The sequence below is a fragment of the Rhinoderma darwinii genome, chromosome 4 (genome assembly GCF_050947455.1).
Source record: "Rhinoderma darwinii isolate aRhiDar2 chromosome 4, aRhiDar2.hap1, whole genome shotgun sequence".
In the NCBI taxonomy this organism is placed as follows: domain Eukaryota; kingdom Metazoa; phylum Chordata; class Amphibia; order Anura; family Rhinodermatidae; genus Rhinoderma; species Rhinoderma darwinii.
Window position 1 is genome coordinate 104,321,742 of NC_134690.1, and position 26,146 is coordinate 104,347,887.

General features: G+C 42.1%; 1 protein-coding gene across 1 annotated transcript; it reads right to left on the reverse strand.

The window, feature by feature from the left end:
* On the reverse strand, positions 1 to 26,068 carry LOC142760449 (mast cell carboxypeptidase A-like). The gene is made up of 11 exons (XM_075863639.1): positions 25,998 to 26,068; positions 25,800 to 25,875; positions 21,305 to 21,429; positions 12,387 to 12,483; positions 12,201 to 12,302; positions 10,276 to 10,377; positions 9,900 to 10,010; positions 9,216 to 9,306; positions 8,787 to 8,989; positions 5,810 to 5,894; positions 1 to 561 (listed from the first exon to the last, which is right to left on the reverse strand). The coding sequence occupies exons 1-11, from the start codon at positions 26,066 to 26,068 to the stop codon at positions 374 to 376; spliced, it is 1,251 nt and encodes a 416-aa protein (XP_075719754.1). The 3' UTR covers positions 1 to 373.
* Between the last annotated feature and the right edge of the window lie 78 nt (positions 26,069 to 26,146).

Genomic DNA, 26,146 nt, shown 5'->3' on the forward strand with positions numbered 1-26,146 from the left:
ATGGTGCGTGGCTGCGTGATATTCGTGCAGCCGGCATCATTATGACACTCTGTTTTTATTTTAAGAAGGAGGGGCTTTTATGTTTCCCTTCACTTCCTTAACAACTGTAGCGCAAAGCACGCGCGTCACCTGGAAGTGCTTCAATGGGTGCGTGCTGCGCGAAACCCGTGTAAGTATAGGACATGTCGTGAGTTTTACTGCGTGAAAATCACTGACAGTCTGAACGTCCCCATAGCCTAACATAGGTCCGTGCGACGCGCGTGATTTTCACGTGCGTATCACGGACGTAATATACGTTCGTGTGAATAAGGCCTAATCAAAGTGAAGAAAAAAACTAAAACTTTAAATGATGAGAAAAATGAAGCTTTGTATCCTAGATATCTTGATCAATGAGCGAACTAGCGATTTGTTTCACAGCCAGCATGGTCTCCTTGCAGGTTGGTTCTATGTCATGCTCAGGAAGTAGAAAACCATATTGACCTTCATCCCGCAACTCAAACACAAATGAGTACTTAATGCCATTGTCATAGGTCCAGTCAATAGAAGAGCCACAAACTGGATCTAGAAATAGAAATGACACTGTATGTTAATAACATTGATTGATACAACTTGTAAAATGTCAATTTGTTTTCCTTTTGCTGATATATGAAATAAGTAATATACTACTAACTGACACTTTGTCTGCATCTACTTATTTTGTTGCATTAATTTCTGCGAATGAAAATCAGTCTCATCATCTGCATGTGGTTGTTTCTGCAGCAGGTGCATGGATTTCTACAAAGTTCCATTCAGATTTTCAACTGCAAAAATTTCTGCATCAAAATCTGCCGCATGTGAATCCACTCTTGGGCCGGGTTCCCATGTGTCGGTTACGCTGCGTATAACTACGCAGAGTATCCGACCTTAAACCCGCAGCACATTCCGTTCGAAAAAGCAAACCACATTGTGGCGTAGTTTCAGGCATAATTTCCGATGCGGAAAAAAAAAGGTTAATACTTACTCTGGCTGTAACCATGGTGACGTGTCCCTCTGACGCCCTGAAGCCTGGCCTCCTGGGATGAAGTATCATCCCATGTCACTGCCTGCTACAGCCTGTGATTGGTTGTAGCAGTCACTGGGGATGAAATGTAATGCTGGATGCAGGAGCAGAGAGTTCTGGGTAAGTATGAGATTTTGTTTTGTTTTCCGACTTACGATTTTTGCAGCAGAATCGCTGCGATTCCGCAGCAAAAGTCACAATGCTTATCTATTTGTTGTGGGTTTTACATTCCCATTGAATGCAGTGGGGAAAACCCACAACAGAAAAGCAACGAAAATGCAGCACAAATTGACATGCTGCGGATTTAAAATCTGCACCGAAGGTAAATTAATGAACGTTTTCGCTGTTTTTTCCTCGCAGCATGGACATGAGATTTTCTAAATCCCATACACTTTGCTGCTACTGTAAATGCTGCGGTATTTGTGGGTCGTATTTATGAGGAATTTTAGCATAGGGGACAGTGGCATTGTGTTATACCTTAGCATTAGGAGTTTCCGGTGCGGTTATCGTGGGCTCTAGTGTGTTTTAAGGTTAAAACTACTGTCATGCCCATGTTTAAATGCTGATTCCGAATTGGTATCTTATAAATTACTAAGTCATAGAGGGTTCACAATTGAATCAGGACTTGGCAGTTATTGTTTAATACGTTTTTAATACACACGGTGGGGCTTTTTCACAGTGGTGATTGTACCCCTGTTTTTAGAGAGTTATACAAAATAAAGTTATATTTTACTCATATATACCACTTCAGTGAATCTGCCGTATTTGTGCACAGAACTCAGTTGCGGAAATTCTGCAGCGTTTATGCTAAGTGAGAACCTGGCCTTAGGCCTTGTTCACGCCTAAGGGTATGTGCACAAACACTAATTACGTCCGTAATTGACGGACGTATTTCGGCCGCAAGTCCCGGACCGAACACAGTGCAGGGAGCCGGGCTCCTAGCATCGTAGTTATGTACGATGCTAGGAGTCGCCTCTCTGCAGGATAACTGTCCCGTACTGTAATCATGTTTTCAGTACGGGACAGTAGTTCCACCGAGAGGCAGGGACTCCTAGCATCGTATATAAGTATGATGCTAGGAGCCCGGCTCCCTGCACTGTGTTTGGTCCGGGACTTGCGGCCGAAATACGTCCGTCAATTACGGACGTAATTAGTGTGTGTGCACATACCCTAACAGTGGCTGCTTGTAGTCTGTTGCTGCGGAGCATTGGACATTTTTCAATATCTAGCAACAGAAAATAAACTTGTTGTATGCATTGCTTATCTGTCCACTGTAAAGATTTTGTGCTCCCTGTAGAGCTTGATATTTATAAGATATAGATGGGCTAACAAAGTAAAGGTAAAAAAGGTTATGGTTAGAAACCTAAGGTCTTGTCCACACATTGCAGATTTACTGCAGATATTGGCTGCATTTTTTTTTAAGCCAAAACCAGAATTGGCTCCAAGAGAGCCGACCTATAAGGCCTTTCTGTATATATTTCTTCTTTTTAGGTTCCGTTTCTGGTTTTGGCTTAAAAAATACTGTCAAAATTTGCAGCAAATCTCCACTGTGTGAAACGCGGCAGATGTGTTGTGGAAATGTCTGCAACTGTCTCAGTCATCTGATTGGGGTTTTCAGAAATCCATGCACATGCTGCTGAAACAATCCCATTTAGAAGAAATTTCTGCCACAAATCTGAATGCGAATGAGGATGAATGCATGTGAATAAGCTACATAGAGACTTTTTGTAGCGCAACTTTCAAATTGTCCAGCAACTGATGCAATCTACAAGAGTAAATTGAGCAGCATGCTCTAGTCTGTTGCTGTAGTTCAATAGTTAAAACTTGAACGGCACAGAAAAGTCGTCATGTAGCCCCAGCCTAAGGGTATGTTCCCACAGGTTGGATATGTTGCGTAAAAGTACGCAGCATATACGACCTAGAATCTGCAGGGAATTCTGACTGAAAACCGCAACAAATTGTGCTGCACAATTTTGTTTGGAATCGCGGCTGCGGAAAACAGAGCAGAAAAAACATTTACCTTCACTGGCTTTGCTATTTCGACATCTCCCTCCTTTCTCCGTGCAGCTCGGACTCCTGTAATGATGCTGGAGCCCATGTGACCGCTACAGCCTGTGATTGGCTGCAGCAGTCACATGGGATGAAACATCATCCCAGGAGGTCGGGGTGCACGGAGAACAGCTGGGGAACAAAGAGCCATTGCAGCTCTACCGCCGCAGAAAACGCAACATTTGCTGCAGCTTTTACCACCCCATTGAATTGGGGGAAAAAAATGCAAAAAAGAGCGACGATTCTGCGGCATAATTTAACATGCTGTGAATTTTAAAAAAATCCACCACAGGTCAATTTCCGAACGTTTTCTCAGCAGATTTTTTCGACAGCGTGTGCATGAGATTTGTTCATATCTCATCCACCTAGCTGCTACTTTAAATGCTGCAGATTTTCCACATAGAATTCCATTGTGGAAATTCCGCAGCAATTGTGCTTCTTGGGAAGCCAGCCTTAGGCCTCATTTACACGAGCGTGTGCGTTTTGCACACGCAAAAACACGCAGCGTTTTGCGTGCGCAAAAGGCACTTGACAGCTCCGTGTGTCATCCATGTATGATGCGCGGCTGTGTGATTTTCGCGCAGCCGCCATCATAGAGATGAGGCTAGTCGACGTCAGTCACTGTCCAGGGTGCTGAAAGAGTTAACTGATCGGCAGTAACTCTTTCAGCACCCTCGACAGTGAATTCCGATCACCATATCGAGTAACCTGTTTAAAAAAAAAGAGGTTCGTACTTACCGAGAACTTCCCGGCCGTTGCCTTGGTGACACGTCCTTGGTGACGCGCCTCTCTTGACATCTGGCCCCACCTCCCTGGATTACGCGGCAGTCCATGTGACCGCTGCAGCCTGTGCTTGGCTTGTGATTGGCTGCAGCTGTCACTTGGACTGAATTGTCATCCCGGGAGGTCAGACTGGAGGAAGAAGCCGGGAGTTATCGGTAAGTCAGAACTTTTTTTTTTTTACACGTTCACGTATATTGGGATTGGAAGTCACTGTCTAGGGTGCTGAAACAGTTTAACTCTTTCAGCACCCTGGACAGTGACTGTCTCCTGCCGGGTTCGGTCAAAACGAGTTCGGCCGAACCCGGTGAAGTTCCGTTCGCTCATCTCTAAGACACTCCGTTCGGATGTTTGTAAACAGAAAAGCACGTGGTGCTTTTCTGTTTACATTCAGTTTGACAGCTCTTGCGCGAATCACGCAGTTCGCACAGAAGTGCTTCCGTGCGACCTTCGTGGTTTTCACGCACCCATTGACTTCAATGGGTGCGTGATGCGCGAAAAACGCAGATTTTTAGAACATGTCGTGAGTTTTTTTCAGCGCACTCTCGCTGAGCAAAACTCACAGACTGTCTGCATGCCCCCATAGACTTGTATAGGTCCGTGCGACCCACGTGAAAAGCACGCGAGTCGCACGGACGTATATCACGTTCGTGTAAATGAGGCCTCAGGGTGCAGTCACGTGTGGCATATTTGCCTTGTACTTCCACATTTTTAGAGTGTTGAAAACTGTACAATGTTCAATAAGAAAAATAGTCTACAAATTTCTCAATTTCTTGCATTGAAAAATATTTTTTCCCATAGGCTTACATTGTAAAGTTTTCTGCAGCGTATTTTTATGCTGTGGAAATACGACGCAAATACGCCTCATGTGACTACAGCCTGAATTTGCAGTCACATGCAACAGATTTTGTTGTATGTAAGGTTATGTCCACACGCACTGTTTTCAGACATAATTTGGGCATTTTACGCCTCTAATTACGCCTGAAAAAATGGCTCCATTATGCCTACAAACATCTGACCATTGCTTTCAATGGGTTTTACGATGTTCAGTTCCCACGAGGTGTAATTTTACGCGTTGCTGTCAAAAGACGGCGCGTAAAAAGACGCCCGCGTCAAAGAAGCGCATGTCACTTCTTGGGACGTTTTTGGAGCAGTTTTTCATTGACTCCATTGAAAAACAGCTCCAATAACGTCCGTAAAATATGCCACGAAAAACGCGAGTAGTTACAAAAACGTCAGAAAATCAGGAGCTGTTTTCGCCTGATTTTCTCAGTGCATTTTTTGGCCACGCAGCATTAACGCGACAAAAGCACTCCGCGTGAATACACTCTAAACCAGAAAGAGGGCAGAAGATATAACAACCTTTATTGATTGCAAATTTATAGATTGTCATAATATGTGTGCTTAACAGGGGCGATTTACTAAGCAAAATGCACCAGAATCCTGTCTCAAAATGCGCTACAAACATGCCGTGCGCCAGATTTTTATGTGTTTTAGACACTTCTGCAACTCACAATACTGTTTTAGGGTCTAGAAAATGAGCTAAAATGGCTAAAAGGAGTCATAAAAAGTGCCATATTTATTTTGGCGCAAAATAGTGGTGTAAAGTAAGCCAGCCAAGAGATGGCATAAGGAAGGGAAAAGTATTTAACATGTCTAGCAAATTTCTAACAAGTGTCTAACATATTTATCATACAGTGTGCGCCAGTGTGATAAATTTGGCGCAATTTATGCCTGTCTGGTCTAGTTTTATACCGTTTATCTTTAAGACAGTATTAATAAATCTCCCTTTATGTTTCCATTAGAAGAACTTTAACATCCTTGCCACCTCCTGTTAAAACCACAGAGACTTGCTTCCTCTCAAAATTTTACCCTGTGTTGTGATACTATTGTGAATATCCATTTGCTTTACATTTCGTTTTATAGACAACATAAACGTACAAATTGTGGTGGCGATGGGTCCATACGTGTAGCTGGTGTTATATAGACTTTGAAGCGCTTTCACTGCAGACATTGCTACTTGTTCCTGTTGAAGAAATAGAGAAATATTGTGTTCGGTTTGCTAGATAGGATCTAAATATCTTCACACCGCTGCTAGTCTCAGGTGCAAGCAGGGCCGAACTAAGAATAAAAACCAGCTCTGGCTGATCAATGACGACCACCCACGCCTATGTAGTAAGTACATAAACTCACTAAATACAAGTATATTTACACAAATTTACTATTTACACATATGCGCACGCTAACTACATATAAGCACACATTTACTGAGCTCATACACGTATCAACAACAAACTTACTACATACAGTGTGTGCACATACACAAATAAGTTACATTTACTAAGACTGTAGAGACCATAAGCCCATTACGTAAGTTGCCCTTTCGCTCCCCAATAAAAAACACAACACCTATTTAACTTTTTTTGATGGACGGGGGTCGGTCACAGCTTTTATAAATGTATCTCCAAATTAATAAAATCTCCACAAAACCATTCTCTCATAATGTAAACAAGGAGATCCAAAACGGTATGCCTGCCACCGGACTCCCAGCGGGCAAGTCCACCTTCAGTTCCACCATCATCACCATCTCAGACCACCAGCTGTGACTTGGTTGCATAATATAAAATCTAAATATATCGTGAACAAGATATGAAAAACAGCATAAAGTGCAAATGGCATTCAAGTGAGCAGCAAACCTCCGATTCACGAAGAGTCACCTTCCAGCACGCAGGAAAGGAAAAACCCCTTGTGGGGAAACCTGTAGGGAAACCATGGCTGGAGGATAGCCCTTCCTCTGGGCTTAGAAGGTAATTAGCTAGTTATTTTATTTCTATATGTATTTTATATATATATATATATATATATATATATATATATATATTTTTTTTTTTTTTTTTTTATTTTATTTTATTTTTTTTTATTTATAAGTTTTTTTATTTTTTTATTTTTTTTATAAATATAAACTATAAGTTAACAATAGAGAAAATACAAAATGGGGGCGGGCGGGCAACTCCTGTAAAAAGGCAACCGGAAAGAGGAAGAACAGCTCGTTTCCTCTGATTATGAGACAGTGGGAGAAACCATTATCAGCATACCAAGAGGGTGGGCAGGGTGAATACCCTTAATTAACAAAAGCAGGATGTATACATAAACCCCCCCTATCGCTTGGTACATCCCTTTGGGAGAATAACACAGGGTGGATCTACATCAACCAGAGCTGCAGGGAATTTAACCCCTTAACCATGTAAAACCTGACATCTCCAGCCATATGCATCTTCCTTATACAGTATGACGCCCTACAGTACACATGTACTGTACATGAACTCTTTGCATGTAAAATATATTCAGAAGTATAGCAGAACATCTCCTGGCACATAGTTTTGTTCAGGTAAGCTACTGTGACATCACAAGTGGGTTTTATTCAGGTAAGCTGCTGTGACATCACAACTGTCTTTCTGTGAGGTAACATGCTGTGACATCACAACTGTCTTTCTGTGAGGTAAGCTGTTAGAACATCACAAGTAGGTTTTAGTCAGGTGACATGCTGTGACATCACAGCTAGTTTTAGTGAGGTAAGCAAGTGTGATATCAAGAATGTTTCAGTCAGATAAGTAGCAGTGAAATTACAACGCTGTAAACGGTTGTGACAACATAGGTGGGTTTCAGTCAAGAAGCTGCTGTGATATCACATCTGTGTTTCTGCCATGTAATCTATTGCGACATTGCAAGGGGCCCTCTGCTGATAGGCTGCATGCACACTTCCATCGGCCGTTGTACGACCGCTAATGACGGTTCTGTGAAACAAGGACCGCACACGGATTCCGAAATCAATGAAAAGGCAGAGACTGTTCTGTCAAAAATGGACAGGAGTAGGACCTGTCCTATTTTTGACAGAACGGCCGCACGGTTCCGTTAAAACAACAAAAGTGTGCATGGCCCCATTGAAATGAATGTGTCAGGGTGCTATCGGCTAAAACAATGGATAACACCCTGAAGAAAATAACTGAAGTATGCATGGCCCCATTGAAATGAACGTGTCAGGGTGCTATCAGTTAAAACAATGGATAGCACCCTGACGAAAAAAACTGAAGTGGGCATGAGGCCTAAGTGTTTGGCCTGTGTCATTAGCTGTGTGTCCTGAGTTATAGAAAGTGTCCATGGTTCAGGATCCCCCCGTCTATTAACCAGAGAAGAGAGACATTAGATAGAGCAGCTCTCGCTCTGCAGCACCTGCTACGTCTGTCCGTTGATTTCAATGGGCACTGTGCAATGCTTCATTTTTTTTGTCGAGGCACTGCATGGGTATTGAAGACTTGTTGCCAGGTTCCCCAACAGATTACAGTTGATCCCCCTGGGATCAACTGGACACCCTGTAAGCTTCTTACAATTGGGGGATAATTTTAAGAAAAAATGGACAACTCCTTTAAGTGATTCAAAATAAATTTTATACTAATTGGATAGTAAATGAGTAGTCCAGTAGGTAAACCTAAAACCAGGGTAGACTTTCCATTTTTTTTTTTTTTTACAAAGAACCTGTCAGCTTTCCTGACATGTCTGTATTAGCAAATACTTATTATTCCCCATGAAATAACAATGCTGGGGCATCTTTTCTTTGAACTCTACATTGCAACGTTCCTGTTATTTTCTATTTTAAAAGGGTTTGTTGTCACACATTCTGACACTGTCCAATCAGTGCTGACAGTTGCATCATTGACTATGTGAACAGTAACGCCTAGTTGTCAATCTACTCATACATTTCCAGGAGGAGTAACAGGGAAACACCACAACAGAGTTCGAAGAAAAGATATTCCAGAATTGTTTTTTAATGAGGTATACGGAACGGAGAAGCTAAATGCAGAGTGCTGTAATGTGACGATCATCTACATTGCCCACAAGTAATTCACAGATTTGGACCTACCAGTTTCTTGTGATTTGGTGGTTCTTTTTTTGTATAACCATAAGGATATAAGAGTAACTGTGAGAATGAGTGGAAACTTATGTAAGCCTTTAAAGACAGCAGGTTATCACGAATATAGGAAGCTACAGCTTTTGTTTCAGGTGCAGATTCTGGGGCACTTCCAGCATAGGCTTCGCTACAAGGCTCATCATCAAAGTGAATACCTGTACAAAGAAGACATGTGTATGAATACTTGTATAGAAAGATGGACTTCTTTCATTACAAGCTTATCGGTTCAATATGAAACATTTATGTTGAGAATAAATTACGGCAGACATTTCCTACAATATTGATCAGGCTGCCATTGAAAATTGATCTTTTCTATAATATACAATAAATTTGGATGCAGGTCTGGATTTAGTTTCTGATTTGGAAATATACGACACTCACCATTCCATGATATGTTAAAATTCCTGTTAAGATCTGTGCCAAAACATTTAGCATTAGGTGTTGGAGCGCGATTCTTTCTCCATAGACGATCCTGTAGATGTCACAAAATATAAGCATCACTTTATATACAAAATAGGCCTGCATAACAATTATTATAAAGACTGAAAAGTTGAAAGGGCATTAGGAACAATTTTCTTTTTGGTTTTGTCTTTTTTTTACAGATTTTTCAGATGGATCAAAAGTATAGCATGCAACTAAAGTTGCCACCAGGCCGGTATTTGGTTGGCCTGCCTAAGGGGTGTGGCTGACAGCAATAATTTCTCACTGGCAATAATAATTGAATATATAATAGAATAATTAGAAGACAGCCACTCAATTTAGCCAAATATAACCATTTTGCTGTCTATGAACTTCATCAAGCTTCCCTTAGCTGAATGATTTTGGGGGCATTAAAGATCAGCCGAGTTTGTCAGCCAGTTGGAACTGTCTAGCTGCTGTTTTCCTCCTCTGTCTCTAAGCTCTCGAGATCTAGGTATTCATTTTTATGGAAAGATCTTCTATCCTCCACTTTCTAACTATCACCTAATGTCTACAACTCACTCTTCTGATCTTCAGTTATGTCCTACTTTGTATCTCTTATACTTTAAGTAATGTATAGTAATTGTTGAAATTTCTAATACTCACACTTGTCCAAGTCCAAATATAGCCATCGATATTAAATACAGGCAAGATATGAAATATCAGACTGTCCAAGAGCTTAGTCATTTTTTTGTCCTTTCCATATGTTCTTATTGCCTGGTCGGGATGTAAAAAGAGTTATAGCATGTTAGTTTAATTAACAATAGATCATATATATATATATATACTGTATATATATATACACTGTATATATATATATATATATATATATATATATATATATATGAAAGTATCAGCACTAGTGGTTTCTAAAGGGCTTTGCAATTTGAATGAAGCTTAAGAAAACAACAGAGGAACAAAGAGGCATTGGTCAGTTTTCATAGACCTTAATTCAAAATGTTAATTAATTCTTTCCCATTACCTCATTTACAAACCACTGACAGAATGCAGGAGAGATCCATTCGCGAGCATGGACTCCACATTCTAGGAAAACTCCTTTCTTGGCAGATTTTTGATTTCCAATCTTTTAAGGGTGGAATAAAAAACAATAATAGAATAACATATAAAAATATAGACTATAAATGTGATAAAATAAGTTATATCGAACTATAAATGAAATTTGCAAAATTAGTAAAAAAGTTGTCGTTTTAGATCAGCCATATTGTACATTTTAAAGGGGTTGTCATGTTTGGATAACCCCTTTTTAGATCACACTGTTCTTTCAATAGACTGATGGCAGGGTGTCACTTTGATGGGTGTTTTCTTCCAATAAGTAAGGCTTCGTTCACATCTGCGTTGGGACTCCATTCATGGGTTCCATCTGAGCTTTCCGTCAGGGGAACCTATAAACGGAATCCAAACTGAAACAAGCAGAATACATAGGTTTCCGTTGGCACCAACATTGATTTCAATGGTGACGGATCTGATACAAATGGTTTCCGTTTGTCACCGTTGTTTAAGGGTTCCGTTGTTTTGACAGAATCAATACCGTAGTCGACTGCGCTATTCATTCCGTCAAAACAACAGAACCCTTAAACAGCGGTGACAGAAGGAAACCATTTGCCCCGGATCCGTCACCATTGAAATCAATGGTGATGCAAATGGAAACCTATGGAAAGCTCTAACGGAACCCATAAACAGAGTCCCAACGCAGATGTGAACAAAGCCTAAGGGAGCCGCAGTATTTATACATGCTATTGAACACACAGTAGAGCAAGGCCACCATTGTAACCAGTTGATGTGCATTATATCAAATGTGTACAATAGGACACTTTTTAATCCCCAAGCTCTACAGCTATACAGAATAGATACAGATGTAGCCATATATATATCTTTACTTTAAATGTATTAAATACAGTGTCAAGCAACTTTAACTTGACTTTTTAAATGGCTTTTCAATGGCTTTTGTTGTGTGATATCACGCTGCAGCAAGTTATCAGAGTCAAGATAAAGATTGCTACACCCGTAAATGTCAGATGAATCTGCAGATTTTTGAGGGATTGACTAATAATCTAATGTGCCCAACTATGTTCTAAAATCTGTGGTCATGGAAAGAAGAACTGACTATGTGGGATTTTCTCTTTTGTTGCGGTGCACATTTTTGCTAAAGTGACAATGGGAAGTCCGGCAATATTATGTCATTTTTTAGTTAGCTCCACAGAAACTGGAGATCAACTCTTTTTTCTTTAGTATGTTGTTTGAATAACAAAGTGACAGTGAACCATAAGTTTCTGACAAGCTACTGCAAAAGTCATAGCCAATATGGTTGCCCTTCCTGGCAAAAATGACCGCCACACCAAACTATAGAAAATATCTCTTTAAGTAAAATATGCCTACTTACCAAGGTTTGACTACTGCTGATTAACTTCTGCCGTTTTACATATTTGGTGGAAAAAAATGTAAACCAATGATCTGATTTATTACAGTGGATGAGAACAATTCAATCTATCAGAAGTAATATTTAGATTCTTAAAGAGCTCTACTGACATCTCTATTTTTAGTAAATACTTGTATTCTTATAAAGTTTGCTTTATTCTATTTCTCTGTTATTCCTTCTAGAAATGTTTAAATAGATTGACAACTGGGCTTTACGATCCCCCCAGTAAATAGGGTGTGCCCATACACACACTCTGGCATTGTCAACATTCATTGGACAGTGTCAAAGTGGGTAGGGCCACTTTATTTATACAATTCCAGGAGGGATAACAGAGCAAGCGTTTAACACAGAGTTCTAATAAGGGTTGCTTTAGAAATGTTATTTTATATTGGATGCAAATATTTGCTAACACAGACATGTCAGGAAAGGTGTTTAAGTATATGGAGAAATTAATTTGAGAGCCCATGTACCTTCATAACAAACATAGGACGCTCTTCATATGTCTCTCCAATCTGTACTACAGAAGCCAGGTGTGGGTAAGTTAGGGAGACAGAATAGACCCACACAGCAATCTAAAGAAACAAGCGAGATAACATGTATAAATGTATGTTCTGTGAATAACTCTTGAATGACCGGAGGTTGGAGATGTTACTGACCTCTTTCCATTCATGGTAGCGAGTAAAGACCTTCTTGTATTCACTTCCGTTGATAAACTGGTTTTCAATTGCTTTTTGTAAATCATGATGAACTATCCTAATGGAAAATATAACAGAATATAATGTAAATACAACTAATAACACATTGTTATAAACAAATGTCTCATGGGACTATGACGTAATATGGGTTAAGCTACGAGCAAGTGCGGATTTCTAAGCTCCCCAAAGTCGGAATAGAAACTCCAAATACCATTTAATATATACATGAGAAAAAGGAGTCAAATACTATTGAACCATAAAAACCAATTGTATAGAAAATGAAAAATTTTATTGGACAATACAAAAATACATGGTTAAAATACAGACTACAAACCAAATCACTGCATATCTCCGCAGTAGGAGACAATATGGAGCCACACTAATATTTTATATGTGCATAGAAAAGGGAAAGTTCCCAAAGAAGGTTGTCACCATTTTGCTCTAAAGTAAATATATTATAATAGTACAGCAACGGCTAACAGAGTATATATCTATTCATGTCCAAAACATTTTGTTAGTATCCCCCATATAATGTGTCGTTGTAGAAGATAGTGGAGGATGACATAGGTAGTGACTACAATATAGTCTAATCTATACCCATTTAATAATTTGTTCAGAGGACAGAGTAGTAGACATAGCCTGTCCAAAACATTGTTTAAGTGTACAGATAGCCAGGCAACTGGCATAACAAAGCAACAGTTTAATAGTAAAGCTAAATAGGTTACTAACCCATGTGGCTCCTCGGATGTAACAGCTCCCAGGTATGGAGAAAAACCCCAACGCGCGTTTCGCGTAGATTGCCCTTGAAAAAGCAATCTACGCGAAACACGTTGGGGTTTTTCTCCATACCTGGGAGCTGTTACATCCGAGGAGCCACATGGGTTAGTAACCTATTTAGCTTTACTATTAAACTGTTGCTTTGTTATGCCAGTTGCCTGGCTATCTGTACACTTAAACAATGTTTTGGACAGGCTATGTCTACTACTCTGTCCTCTGAACAAATTATTAAATGGGTATAGATTAGACTATATTGTAGTCACTACCTATGTCATCCTCCACTATCTTCTACAACGACACATTATATGGGGGATACTAACAAAATGTTTTGGACATGAATAGATATATACTCTGTTAGCCGTTGCTGTACTATTATAATATATTTACTTTAGAGCAAAATGGTGACAACCTTCTTTGGGAACTTTCCCTTTTCTATGCACATATAAAATATTAGTGTGGCTCCATATTGTCTCCTACTGCGGAGATATGCAGTGATTTGGTTTGTAGTCTGTATTTTAACCATGTATTTTTGTATTGTCCAATAACATTTGTAATTTTCTATACAATTGGTTTTTATGGTTCAATAGTATTTGACTCCTTTTTCTCGTGTATATATTAATAACACATTGTGAAATATATATATGTCATGTTCATGGCTTCGGGCCGTCAGGTTCACTCTCCCCCTGACGGCGGCAGCCATGGGTCAGTGAGCGCTGGCCCCAGTCTCCTCTTCAGGAAACGCCAGCGCTCACTTCCACTCACCTCAGCCGTATCCCGTAGGGTGCGCGCGCATGCTCGTGCCCGCTCTTAAAGGGGCAGCACATGCACCGGACTTTAATTTAGTATCTGCCAATGAGTGCCCTGGACTATAAGAGGGGTTCAGCCCCTTGCTTCTATGCCTGAGCGTTGTTGTCGTACCCTAAGTTTGTCTATGCGATGGTCTCCTAGTGTGTTCCTGTTCCTGTATCCCGTGCTATCCTGGTCGTGTGCCATGCTGAGCCAGAGTCATGCTGTGCTGTATACTGCGCCTGTCCTGCTTTACCACGACTGACGTCTGCTTGCTGCCTAGTCCCAGCCGAGCCTGCCTTGCTACTGTCCAAGCTTCCACAGGTACCCTATACGAACTATAGACTTTAACCTGCGCCCTGTTGGCTAGCTGCCATACCGCCAAGGCGGTACGGCCCAGTGGGTCCACGAACCCTACGTGACAATATATATATATATATATATAATTTACAATGAAATATCGAAGGCTCTGATCACACTATGCTGGATTCGTCATAAAGTGTATCCAAATGCGACATATAGACCTACTTTACTTATAATTGGATCTGTCTGGGTTTTATCATTGCATGCAGCATTATTCTTGCTGTCAAAAGTGACGGAACCTCCGATGGAGACTCCTAATGCCAATGTGAATAGAGCTTTTAAAGAGAAACTACAGCAGATATTACAAATCATTCCCAAAACCCGTAATCTAACCCACACATATAATTGTGTTCTTCTATTTTCACCCATGGCACTTCTAATTTGTTATTCAGAATGGAAAAGTCCACCTTCTGTCTGCCATCTTAATTCTAGAAGTTACTGTCTGTCGCCAGTAGTTCTGGTAACTTTATATTCCATGATGCCTTGCCCAGGTTTCATATAAGAAGGTTTTATATGTAGTAGAAGCTGGTGAGATAGAAGCTAGAGATGAAGGTCCAGGAATAGCAGTAGTATTTCACTCGTTGAAGACAGACAATTTTTGTTTCTACATTTTCGTTTCTCCATCGTCGCATTCCAAGAGCCATAACTTTTTTATTTTTCCGTCTACATAGTTGTATGAGGGCTTGATTTTTGCAGAACTAGTTGTAGTTTACATTGTTACCATTTAATGGGCCCTATAATGTGCTAAGAAACTAAAAACAAATTCTTTGTGGGGTGGAATGGAAAAAAAAAGTGATTCCAAAAAATAGCTCTCCCCGCATAAAAATAAGCCCTCAAACCGCTCAATCGGTGGAAAAATAAAAGCTATATATATTTGGTTTCATCATAATTGTATTGCCAATTAGAATAAAGTTAACATGTCGTTTTTACTGAAGGTCAATGCTGTAAAAACCAAACCCAAAATACAATGGCGGAATCTCAATTTTTTTTTGCCCATTTCACACCACAAATATTTTTTTTCCATTTCCCAGTACATTATATTATAGAAAGAGTGATTCCATTAAAAAATTAGAACAAGTCACGCAAAAAACAAGCCCTCATCCGACTATGTCGATAGAGAAAGAAAAAAGTCATGGCTTTAGGAAAATTGGAGAAAAAAATTTAAATGAAAAAAGGAAAATTGGCTGCTTTTCCAAGGGGTTAACAAACCCCTTCCTGAAATTTTTACGTAACTGTACGTCATGGGTTAGTATTGGTCAGACTCTTGGACTGAGCCTGCACCATACTAGGAGGGTGTCAACTGTATATTTCAGCTGAAAATTCACTGTAACAGTCAGGATGAGAGATAACTCTAACCCACCCATTTAAAGGGGTTTTCCCATCAGAGACATTTATGACATAAACACAGGATATGTCATAATTGTCAGATATATGCGGGTTTCACCTCTGGGACCCACACCTATCTCTAGAATGGGGCCGCTAAACCCTGTTCTACTGCTCTGTGTTGTGGGTGAAGCGTGTGATTTCTGCATTGTGAGAAACTAGACATGGACCGCACAATCCACAGTATATACGTTGATCTGAGCCGCTAGGCATAATTTAGAAACATGAACATGAGGTTCTTTGTAAACATTTTGATCAAACTGTATAAGCCCACTTGCCACTTCACGGCGACCTCTCTAACGTGGGTCCCTACTCTAGCGGTTGCAGCACCGCATGGCAGCTACCACCACCGCAGCACCGCTCCTGCAGAGGGAGCAACCCAGGGGCCCAAAAGCACCCATGCCTTCAGACTGTGTCAAGCCTCCTTGGCTCTGGGCCACGTCCCCCCACAAGTGCAGCACTACAGCAACAGACACCACCATACAGCACCACAACATGTGAACAGATGGAATGAGCTCACCTTGCCATGCGCCCCCAGTGGCCAACTGAGAGCACAAGCAAGAGCAGGAACACTTATGAGGTCATTCCTGAATTAAAATCAGCGTGTGATTTCCGACCATGAATTATGGAAACATCGTAGCTCACTGAGCTACGCTGTTTCCGTAACTCCCATAGTAGTGAATTCTGTGTGCCTGTCTATACTAAGCAGCCACCCACCCCATAAATATGAGTGGTTGTTTTATCAGTATTTGCACCTGTGCAATCTTCCTCTATATAGCAATTGTGGTCTGTCTGCATCCTGCTGGGAAGTGGTGTTTCAACCTGCTCCTGTTTTAATAAGTGGCCTTGCTTTGAGTGTTTTTTCAATTTATGTCCCTTTTTTGTTGTGATGATTTTTTATGTGGGGAGTGAAGTGGTTTAGTATAGGGACTCGCAAGAAAGTGAGGACCCTTGATGTGGGTTGCAAGCTTGCGTATTTTATATATATCAACTAATACCTCATGTTTATCATGGACATGTTTTCAGGATGCAGCCAGGCCTTATTAATGCTGGGGGACAATAGTGTGTCAGTGCTTGGTATGGTGGGCCTGATATGTGCTGGGCAGCCCACCTGATGGAATACGATTGGCGTAACTAATAGGCTGTAAGCCAGCATGGCACATTAAACACAACCGTGCGACTGGCACACTTATATAAGCATTATCTGTGTGCATGTCTATACTAAGCAGCCACCCACCCCATAAATATGAAGCGTGCGAGTGGTTGCTTTATCAGTATCTGCACCTGTGCAATCTCCCGCTATATAGCAATTGTGGTCTGTCTGCATCATGCTGGGAAGTGGAGTTTTTTAACATAGTCCTGTATTAGTAAGTGGTTATGCTTTGAGTGTTTCTGTAAACTACCATTCAGTTCTATGGGACTTACGGAAACAGCATAGCTCTGTGAGCTATGCTGTTTCCTTCTTCATGGTCAGAAATCACACAATTCAGCCACAACACAGAGAGGTAGAACAGTGTTTAGGGGGCCTCGTTCTAGAGATAGGTGCGGGTTTCAGAGGTAGGACCCGTATCTATCTGACATTTCTGACATATCCTGTGGATATGTCATAAATATCTCTGATGGGAAAACCCCTTTAACCACTTAGATGCTGCGGTCAATAGCAAACGTGGCATCTAAGCCATGAGAGAGAGAGAGAAGAGAGTCCCCTCCGTCACCCTGATGGTTGTCATGGCAGCCTGGAGGCATATTGAGATGGTAGAAATTACAATACACTGCAATACATAGGTATCAGATTATTGTACCATCAATCAAAGGATCGCTTGTTTAAAGAGGCTCTGTCACCAGATTTTGCAACCCCTATCTGCTATTGCAGCAGATAGGCGCTGCAATGTAGATTACAGTAACGTTTTTATTTTTAAAAAACGAGCATTTTTGGCCAAGTTATGACCATTTTCGTATTTATGCAAATGAGGCTTGCAAAAGTACAACTGGGCGTGTTGAAAAGTAAAAGTACAACTGGGCGTGTATTATGTGCGTACATCGGGGCGTGTTTACTACTTTTACTAGCTGGGCTTTCTGATGAGAAGTATCATCCACTTCTCTTCAGAACGCCCAGCTTCTGGCAGTGCAGATCTGTGACGTCACTCACAGGTCCTGCATCGTGTCGGCACCAGAGGCTACAGATCATTCTGCAGCAGCATCGGCGTTTGCGGGTAAGTCCATGTAGCTACTTACCTGCAAATGCTGATGCTGCTGCAGAATCATCTGTAGTCTCTGGTGCCGACACGATGCAGGACCTGTGAGTGACGTCACAGATCTGCACTGCCAGAAGCTGGGCGTTCTGAAGAGAAGTGGATGATACTTCTCATCAGAAAGCCCAGCTAGTAAAAGTAGTAAACACGCCCCGATGTACGCACATAATACACGCCCAGTTGTACTTTTACTTTTCAACACGCCCAGTTGTACTTTTGCAAGCCTCATTTGCATAAATACGAAAATGGTCATAACTTGGCCAAAAATGCTCGTTTTTTAAAAATAAAAACGTTACTGTAATCTACATTGCAGCGCCTATCTGCTGCAATAGCAAATAGGGGTTGCAAAATCTGGTGACAGAGCCTCTTTAAATCCCCTAAGGGATTTGCAATGTCCGTTTAAAATATAGAAAAAACATTAAAATAAAGAAAAACATAAAAACATTACAATTTAGAAAAAACATTAAAATCAATGACAGGTGAAGTAAATAACATGATTATCTTATTACAATTGCACCTGTCAAGGGGTGGGGAATATTATATTGCAGGTGAATGTGTTGGAAGCAGGAAAGATGGGCAAACGCAAGAATCTGACTGTCACATTGGCTAAATTGGGATGGCTAGACTGGGTCAGAGCATCTACAAATGGAAGGTCTTGTTGTGTCTTCCCGGTATGCAGTAATTAGTACCCAACAAAAGTGGTCAGAGTTCCCATGTATATCCCTGTCCACCACTAAAAGCGCCTATAATGGGCACGTAAGCATTAGAACTGGACCATGGTGCAATAGAAGAAGGTGGCCTGATTTGATTAAATACATTTTCTTTTACATCATATGGATGACCAAGTGTGCATGTGCCGCTGACCTGGAGAAGAGAGGGCACCAGAATGCACTATGTTAACAAGGCAAGTTGGCAAAGGCAGCTTGGGTGCTAGTATTTATGTGGATGTTACTTTGACATGTACTCCTACCTAAACACTGTTGCAGATCAAGTACACCCCTTCATGACAACGGTATTCCCTAATGGTAGTGGCCTCTTTCAGCAGGATAATAGAATCTGCCACACTGCAAAAATTGTTCAGGAATGGTTTGAGGAAATGACAAAGAGTGAAAGGTGTTGACTTGGCCTCCAAATTCCCTAGATCTAAATCCAAACCAGTCTGAACCATGGAGGCCTCAGTTTGCAACTTATAGGACTTAAAGTACATGCTGCTTACTTCTTGATACCACAGGGCACCTTCACAGCACTTGTGGAGTCCATGCCTCGACGGGTCAGGGCTATTTTGGCGGCACGAGGGGGACCTACATAATATTAGGCATGTGGTTTTAAAAAGAAGTAGCTACTTTTTTGCTCCATAGAGTAACATCTACTTGGAAATCTCTTCCGACAAACTGTCACGAAGGGTCTGTGGACCCACTGGGCCGTACCGCCTTGACGGTATGGCTGCTGGCCAACAGGGCACAGGTCAATGTCTATAGTTCGTATAGGGTGCCTGTGGCAGCTCGGACAGTAACAAAGCAGGCTCGGCTAGAACTAGGCAGCAGGCAGACGTCAGGCGTGGTGAAACAGGTCAGGCGTAGTGTACAGCACGGCACGACTTTGGCTCAGCACAGTACTCGACCAGGATAGTACGGAATGCAGGGAACAGGAACACCCTAGGAGGCCATCACATAGACAAACTTAGGAAACAACGCTCAGGCATCAAAGCAGGGGGCTGGACCCCTCTTATAGTCCAGGGTACTCATGGCCTGATGTTCATCAAAGTCCGGTGCACCCGACGAACCTCTTGGAGGAGTTCTCGGATCCGTATATCAATCCGGAAGGACAGAAGGATGAGTTCATCCAGGGTAGATGGCAGATCTCAAGCGGCAAGTTCGTCCTTAATTTTAGGAGCCAGTCCATGCCAGAATGCAGCCACCAGGGCCTCATTGTTCCATAACAGCTCTCCCGCCAGGGTGCGGAAGTGGTTGGCGTACTCACTAACGGAGGTGTCTCCTTGGCGTAGGTTAATCAAAGAGGCCGCTGCAGATGAGACCCGACCAGGCTCCTCAAACACCATACGAAAAGTCCGGAGGAAGGCTTGGAAGTCACGGGTCTCTGTCCTTGTCTCTCCCAGATAGGGTTCGCCCATGCAAGAGCCTTGCCAGTGAGGAGAGAGATGATGAAAGTGACCCTTGCGCCATCAGACGAAAATGTCCTACTATACAGGCTGAAGTGGGTCTGGCACTGATTCAGAAATCCCCGACAGGTACTTGCATCTACATCATAGCGGTCAGGAAGTGGCAAAGAAACACTCGGGTCAACACTGCCAAGTGGTGTAGTCTGAGGATCAACACTGCCAGGAGGTGTAGTAGGAGGAATGGCAGCTTGTGCCTCCTGCCAACGTGCAAGAATGTTCAACGCCTGGAGGAGTTGGTCCTGTCGAGACCGGAGGTCTAGCATATCCGCCCGCATCTCTTGAGACGTCGTCATGGTCTTGAATCGACCAGCGGGGTCCATGGCCTGAGCGTACTGTCACGAAGGGTCTGTGGACCCACTGGGCCGTATCGCCTTGACGGTATGGCAGCTAGCCAACAGGGCGCAGGTCAATGTCTACAGTTCGTATAGGCTACCTGTGGCAGCTCGGACAGTAGCAAAGCAGGCTCGGCTGGAACTAGGCAGCAGGCAGACGTCAGGCGTGGTGAAGCAGGACAGGCGTGGTATACAGGACGGCACGACTTTGGCTCAGCACAGTACTCGACCAGGATAGTACAGAATGGAGGGAACAGGAACAGGAACACCCTAGGAGGCCATCACATAGACAAACTTAGGAAACAACAACGCTCAGGCATAAAAGCAGGGGGCTGGACCCCTCTTATAGTCCAGGGTACTCACGGCCTGATGTTCATCAAAGTCCGCTGCGCGCGCTGCCCCTTTAAGAGCGGACACGAGCAAGCAAGCGCACCCTACGGGCTCCGGTTGAGGTGAGTGGAAGCGAACGCTGGCGTCTCCTGAGGAGCAGGCTGGGGCCAGCGCTTGTCGACTCGGGGCTGCGGCTGTCAGGGGGAGATTTGAGCTGACAGCCCGCAGCCACGGACATGACACAAACAGTCTAGGTGTAGCCCTACATGCTGTTCAAATGTGAAAATACACTGTCAGCACTAAGCTGGCTAAAGCAAATTTAATTTGTTATAAATAATAAGCAAAATATTATTAAAACGTTATATCAAGGGATAATCTGTTCTCCACATATTTGGTTTTGTAATGAAACACAAGGGAACAACATAGAGATGAGCACAGAGAGGATTTAGTTACATTTACATATAATAAGTTACCTACTTGTACTTGATTTTTTCCTGCTCTAGGAGCTCCGCAATCACTTTAGATTGTTGTGCATCAGCATGAAAATACACTTTGGTTCTGGGGGTCACATTATGACCATATTTGGGTTTCCAGAAGTCAAGCTGTAAAAGAAAACAATGTTAGAAATATATGGATCTTCTCGCAATTATAAGTGATGAAATTATCAATTATGAAGTCTACAGTTCCCCAAATTATATAAGAAGTATCTAGGAATCTTTAGATGCAACTGTATAGACTTCTAAAATTTGGTCCTTTTGGGCCTTGAGGACACAGCATTTTTTTTTTTGCTTGTTAATAACTTTTTACATTCTCCGTCGATGTAGTTTTATTAGAGCTTGTTTTTTTTAGGACAAGTTTTTAATTTTTGTTATTTTTAATAGCACCACTTTGGAGTTCATATAATGTTTTGAAAAACTTTTATTCATTTTTTTGGAGGGAAATAGAAAAATATTAGCAATTTTGCTACTTTGGTACAATAATTTTTTTTATTTTTAATCATTTTCTTTTTTTGTTGCCACACTCTGATAGGCATAACTTTCTATTTTTCCATCGAAAGAGCTTCCTCAGGGTTGTTGTTTATGTGTGATTTGGGATAGATACAACTTATTGTTTATCTTTTTTATGTTTTTTTATACATAATAGCCTTTTAGCATTTTTATTTTTAGTCCTACTTGGGGAAATGACCATGCGATTGCTTAATCACCTTAATAATACACAATACAAATTAAAACTGACAGGCATAATATTTGGCCCTGCCTCTAGTAGGACCTGGTGGACATACAGCGATAGCTATCTTTATCTTGACTTTTAACGCATTAACTATACAGTGTCAAGAAAATGTAATTTGACGTTTTCAATGACTTTTCAATGGCTTTTGTTGTGTGATATTACACTGCAGAAAATGATCCAAGTCAAGTTAAACTTGGCTACATTTGATCACAGATGGTTGACCTGGGAGCCTTTATTAGGCCCCCATATGCCATGGAAACTTATCGTCACCCCATGATCGCGTGGCAAGGGCACTGATGTGGTGAAAGAAAGATCCCCCATCATCTGTCTAACCGCACAGATGCCACGATCGCTATTGACCAAAGCATCTGAGGAGTTAAATAGCTGGCATCGGAGTTAGGGAGGATTTACACGAGCGTGTGCGTTTTTACGCGCGCAAAAAACGCTGCGTTTTGCGCAGGCAAAAGGTACTTGACAGCTCCGTCTGTCATGATCATATGGTGCGCGGCTGCGTGCTTTTCGCGCAGCCGCCATCATTATGACACTCTATATGTTTGCAATCATAGTTTGCCTGCTATTGTGCGAATCACGCACGTCCCACGGAGGTGCCTCCGTGTGGCATGCGTGATTTTCACACACCCATTGACTTCAATGGGTGCGTCATGCGCGAAAAACGCTGAAATATAGGACCTGTCGTGAGTTTTTTACGCAGCGGACTCACGCTGCGCAAAAATTACTGTCACTCTGCACTGCCCCATAGACTAGCATAGGTCCGTGTGACGCGTGTGAAAAGCACGCGCGTTGCACAGACGTATTACACGTTCCTGTAAATCCGCCCTTATCTCTAATAATGGACGTTGTAGCAGGATGTCAGGGAGCCCGCACCATCCCCATTTCGTACATTTATGGTATTTGGCACTAGTTCCATAAGGGGTTAAAGGGGTTGTCCCATAATAAAATATGCATACCATAACAGGAGGATAAAAAGTAAAAAGATACTGAGAAAAGAGGAGAGTAAATGATAGTGAGTCTAAAATCCATGTGGCCATCTACATGCTGCTGTAAACAGTCCAATCACAGGCTGCCATAATGGACGTGTTGTGTTAACAGTGCCGAAAGGGCATAAGTGGGAAATACATTTTTAATAACAGTATAAGGCTATGTTCACACACGGCGGATACGCTGCGTAAAAGTACACAGCGTATCTGCCCTGGCCGCCGCAGGGAATTCCGGATGAAAAACTGCAGTTGTGGTGCAGTTTTTTCAGCTGGAATGTCTGCTGCAGAAAATAGCAGGTCAAATTTTAAAAAAGCTCATACTTAGGGCATAACCAGACGTGGCGTATTTCTTCCGCCACTGTCCACATCAATGCCGCACATAATCTGCGTTGCAGATTCTGTTGCGGCTCTGCCTAAAATGGGCATTAAATTGATGTGGACTAGCCGTTGCGTATTCAGGTGAAGAGTGCTTCCCTTCTCTCTATCAGTGCAGGATAGAGAGAAGGGACAGCCCTTTCCCTAGTAAAAGTAAAAGAAATTCATACTTTCCCGGCCGTTGTCTTTCAACATCCAGCCCGACCACCCTGGATGATGCGGCAGTCCATGTGACCGCTGCAGCCTGTAATTGGCCTGTGATTGGCTGCAGCCGTCACTTGGACTGAAACGTCATCCCGGAGGCCGGACTGGAGGAAGAAGCAGGGAGTAGGAACTTCTATTTTTTTTACAGGTTGATCTATATTGTGATCGGAAGTCACTGTCCAGGGTGCTGAAACAGTTACTGCCGATCGTTTAACTCTTTCAGCACCCTGGACAATGACTATCTCCTGACGTCGCCTAGCAACGCTTCCGTAATTACGGGTGCACACACGTAGTCACCCGTAATTACGGGAGCCCCATTGACTTCTATGGGCCTGCCCGTGCCGTAATAACAGGCCGTGATTACGGGCGTTTTTACGTTAGTGTGCATGGTGCCTCAGTCTGGCTGTAGACCTAGAAATACATAGGTCCAGCCAGAATGAAGAAATATCATGTTCGTAAAACAAATACGCTCCGCAACACACATAACATCTGCGTACTTCATTGCAGAATTTTGACTCTCCATTGAAGTCAATGGAGAAATTCCGCAATGAGTCTGCAACAAGTCCGCTACACGTCCCCAATAGTCAGTGTATGCTGAGGACATCAAATTCCGCACCGCAGCCTATGGTCCGCAGCGGAGTTTCCACAACGTGTAAACGAACCTAACTAAAAAGATGTGGAAAGCAATGGAGAAACGTGTACGCTGCGGATTTCCGCAGCAGACTGTCCGCAGCGGACTGCCGCAGCGGAATTCCAGAGCAATTCCGCCACGTCTGGTCATGCCCTTACCGTAGCCATGGTGACTTGTCGCTCTGATATCCTGCAGCCCGGCTTCCTGGGATGAGGCTTTATCCCATGTGACCGCTGCAGCCTGCGATGAGACGTCATCCCTGGAGACTGGGCTGGACACATGAGCAAAGAGATCTGGATAAGTATGAGTTGTTTTTTTTCTAAATTGCAATCTTTGTGGCGGAATCGCAACTTTTCCGCCCCAAAAATCGCAACATCTGCTATTTGTTGCAGGTTTTACCTCCCGATTGATAAATAAATTCACATTCTGCGGATGAAAAGAAAAGAAAAATAAACCTTTTTGCAGTGTTTTTTTTACTCAGCGTGTGCATGACAACATTTTTACAATTAACTGTGTGAGGGCACTGGTTTAGTGCTGGAGGAATGGAACATTGTGCCCAATGCCCTGACACCAGATCAAGAGGAGCTGTAGAAAGTTGCACCCAGATCGTACCCTGTAGCCACGCCAGTGGGCTGCTGAGATTTTTGCTACTAGCTGTGTGTACAATAATTGCAGGATTTCTAAATAAAAAAAAAAACGCCAGAGGAACACCTTAATTCCAAACTCATGAGCAAATAAAAAATAATTCAAATCCAATTTTCACATTAAAAACAATGTGTTACTGCTGTTTTACATGAAGTCTCATGTGCTGCTGTTATAAAAATAGTTTGAAATTGTCAAACTCCTCCAACTTTTTCCTTTGGGGGAATCTAGAAGAGGAGGGAGGGCTTTATAAATAAAAGGCTTGTACTATTTTTCCCTTGGACCTAATCTTATTTTAGTAAAATAAAAATAAAAAGCAGGACATATGTCACACCGTGCCGCAAATGAAACCTGTCCTGTAATAATCTATATTATAATGATATGTCCATCTAACTTTTGACCACCACATCATATCATATTGGCATATTCTTTACTGTTGTTCTTAGGGTATGTGCACACACACTAATTACGGACGTAATTCGGGCGTTTTTGCCCCGAATTACATCCGAAAAAAGCGCCTCGATAGCGCTGACAAACATCTTCCCATTGAAAGCAATGGGCTGACGTTTGTCTGTTCACACGAGGCGTATATTTACGCGCCGCTGTCAAATGACGGCGCGTAAATAGACGCCCGCGTCAAAGAAGTGACCTGTCACTTCTTGGGGCGTAATTGGAGCTGTTATTCATTGACTCCAATGAATCGCAGCGCCAATTACGTCCGTAATGGACGCGGCATTCAAGCGCCTGCACATGCCGTTACGGCTGAAATTACGGGGATGTTTTCAGGCGGAAACATCCCTGTAATTTCAGCCGTTACGGACGCTGTCTTGTGAACATACCCTTAATAATAAATTCTATCACCGAATCATTACAGTGCCATCAAACAACTTACCTTCATTGTAGCGTCCAAGTATTTAATGAATTGCACCTCATGGTCACGTTTAGGTGTAACTTTGAATAGTTTCTCACTGCAAAAAAATAAATGTACATTACAATCAGAAACATGAAATATGTAGTATTGTAACCTCTGAGAGGTCCGCAGATCAGCCATTCAATGAAAAGCTTCGACATGTATAGAAGAGAACCGTACTTATCAAATCGACGGCCGCGTGGAACGCTGAGGCTGACCACAATGTAACACAAAAGTAGGAACAGCTTCATATTGTCTACTGGCTTTTTCTAATTTCCTTTCCTTCCTTATATCTTTTTTCCACCAAACTACATGTGATCATCATCCGT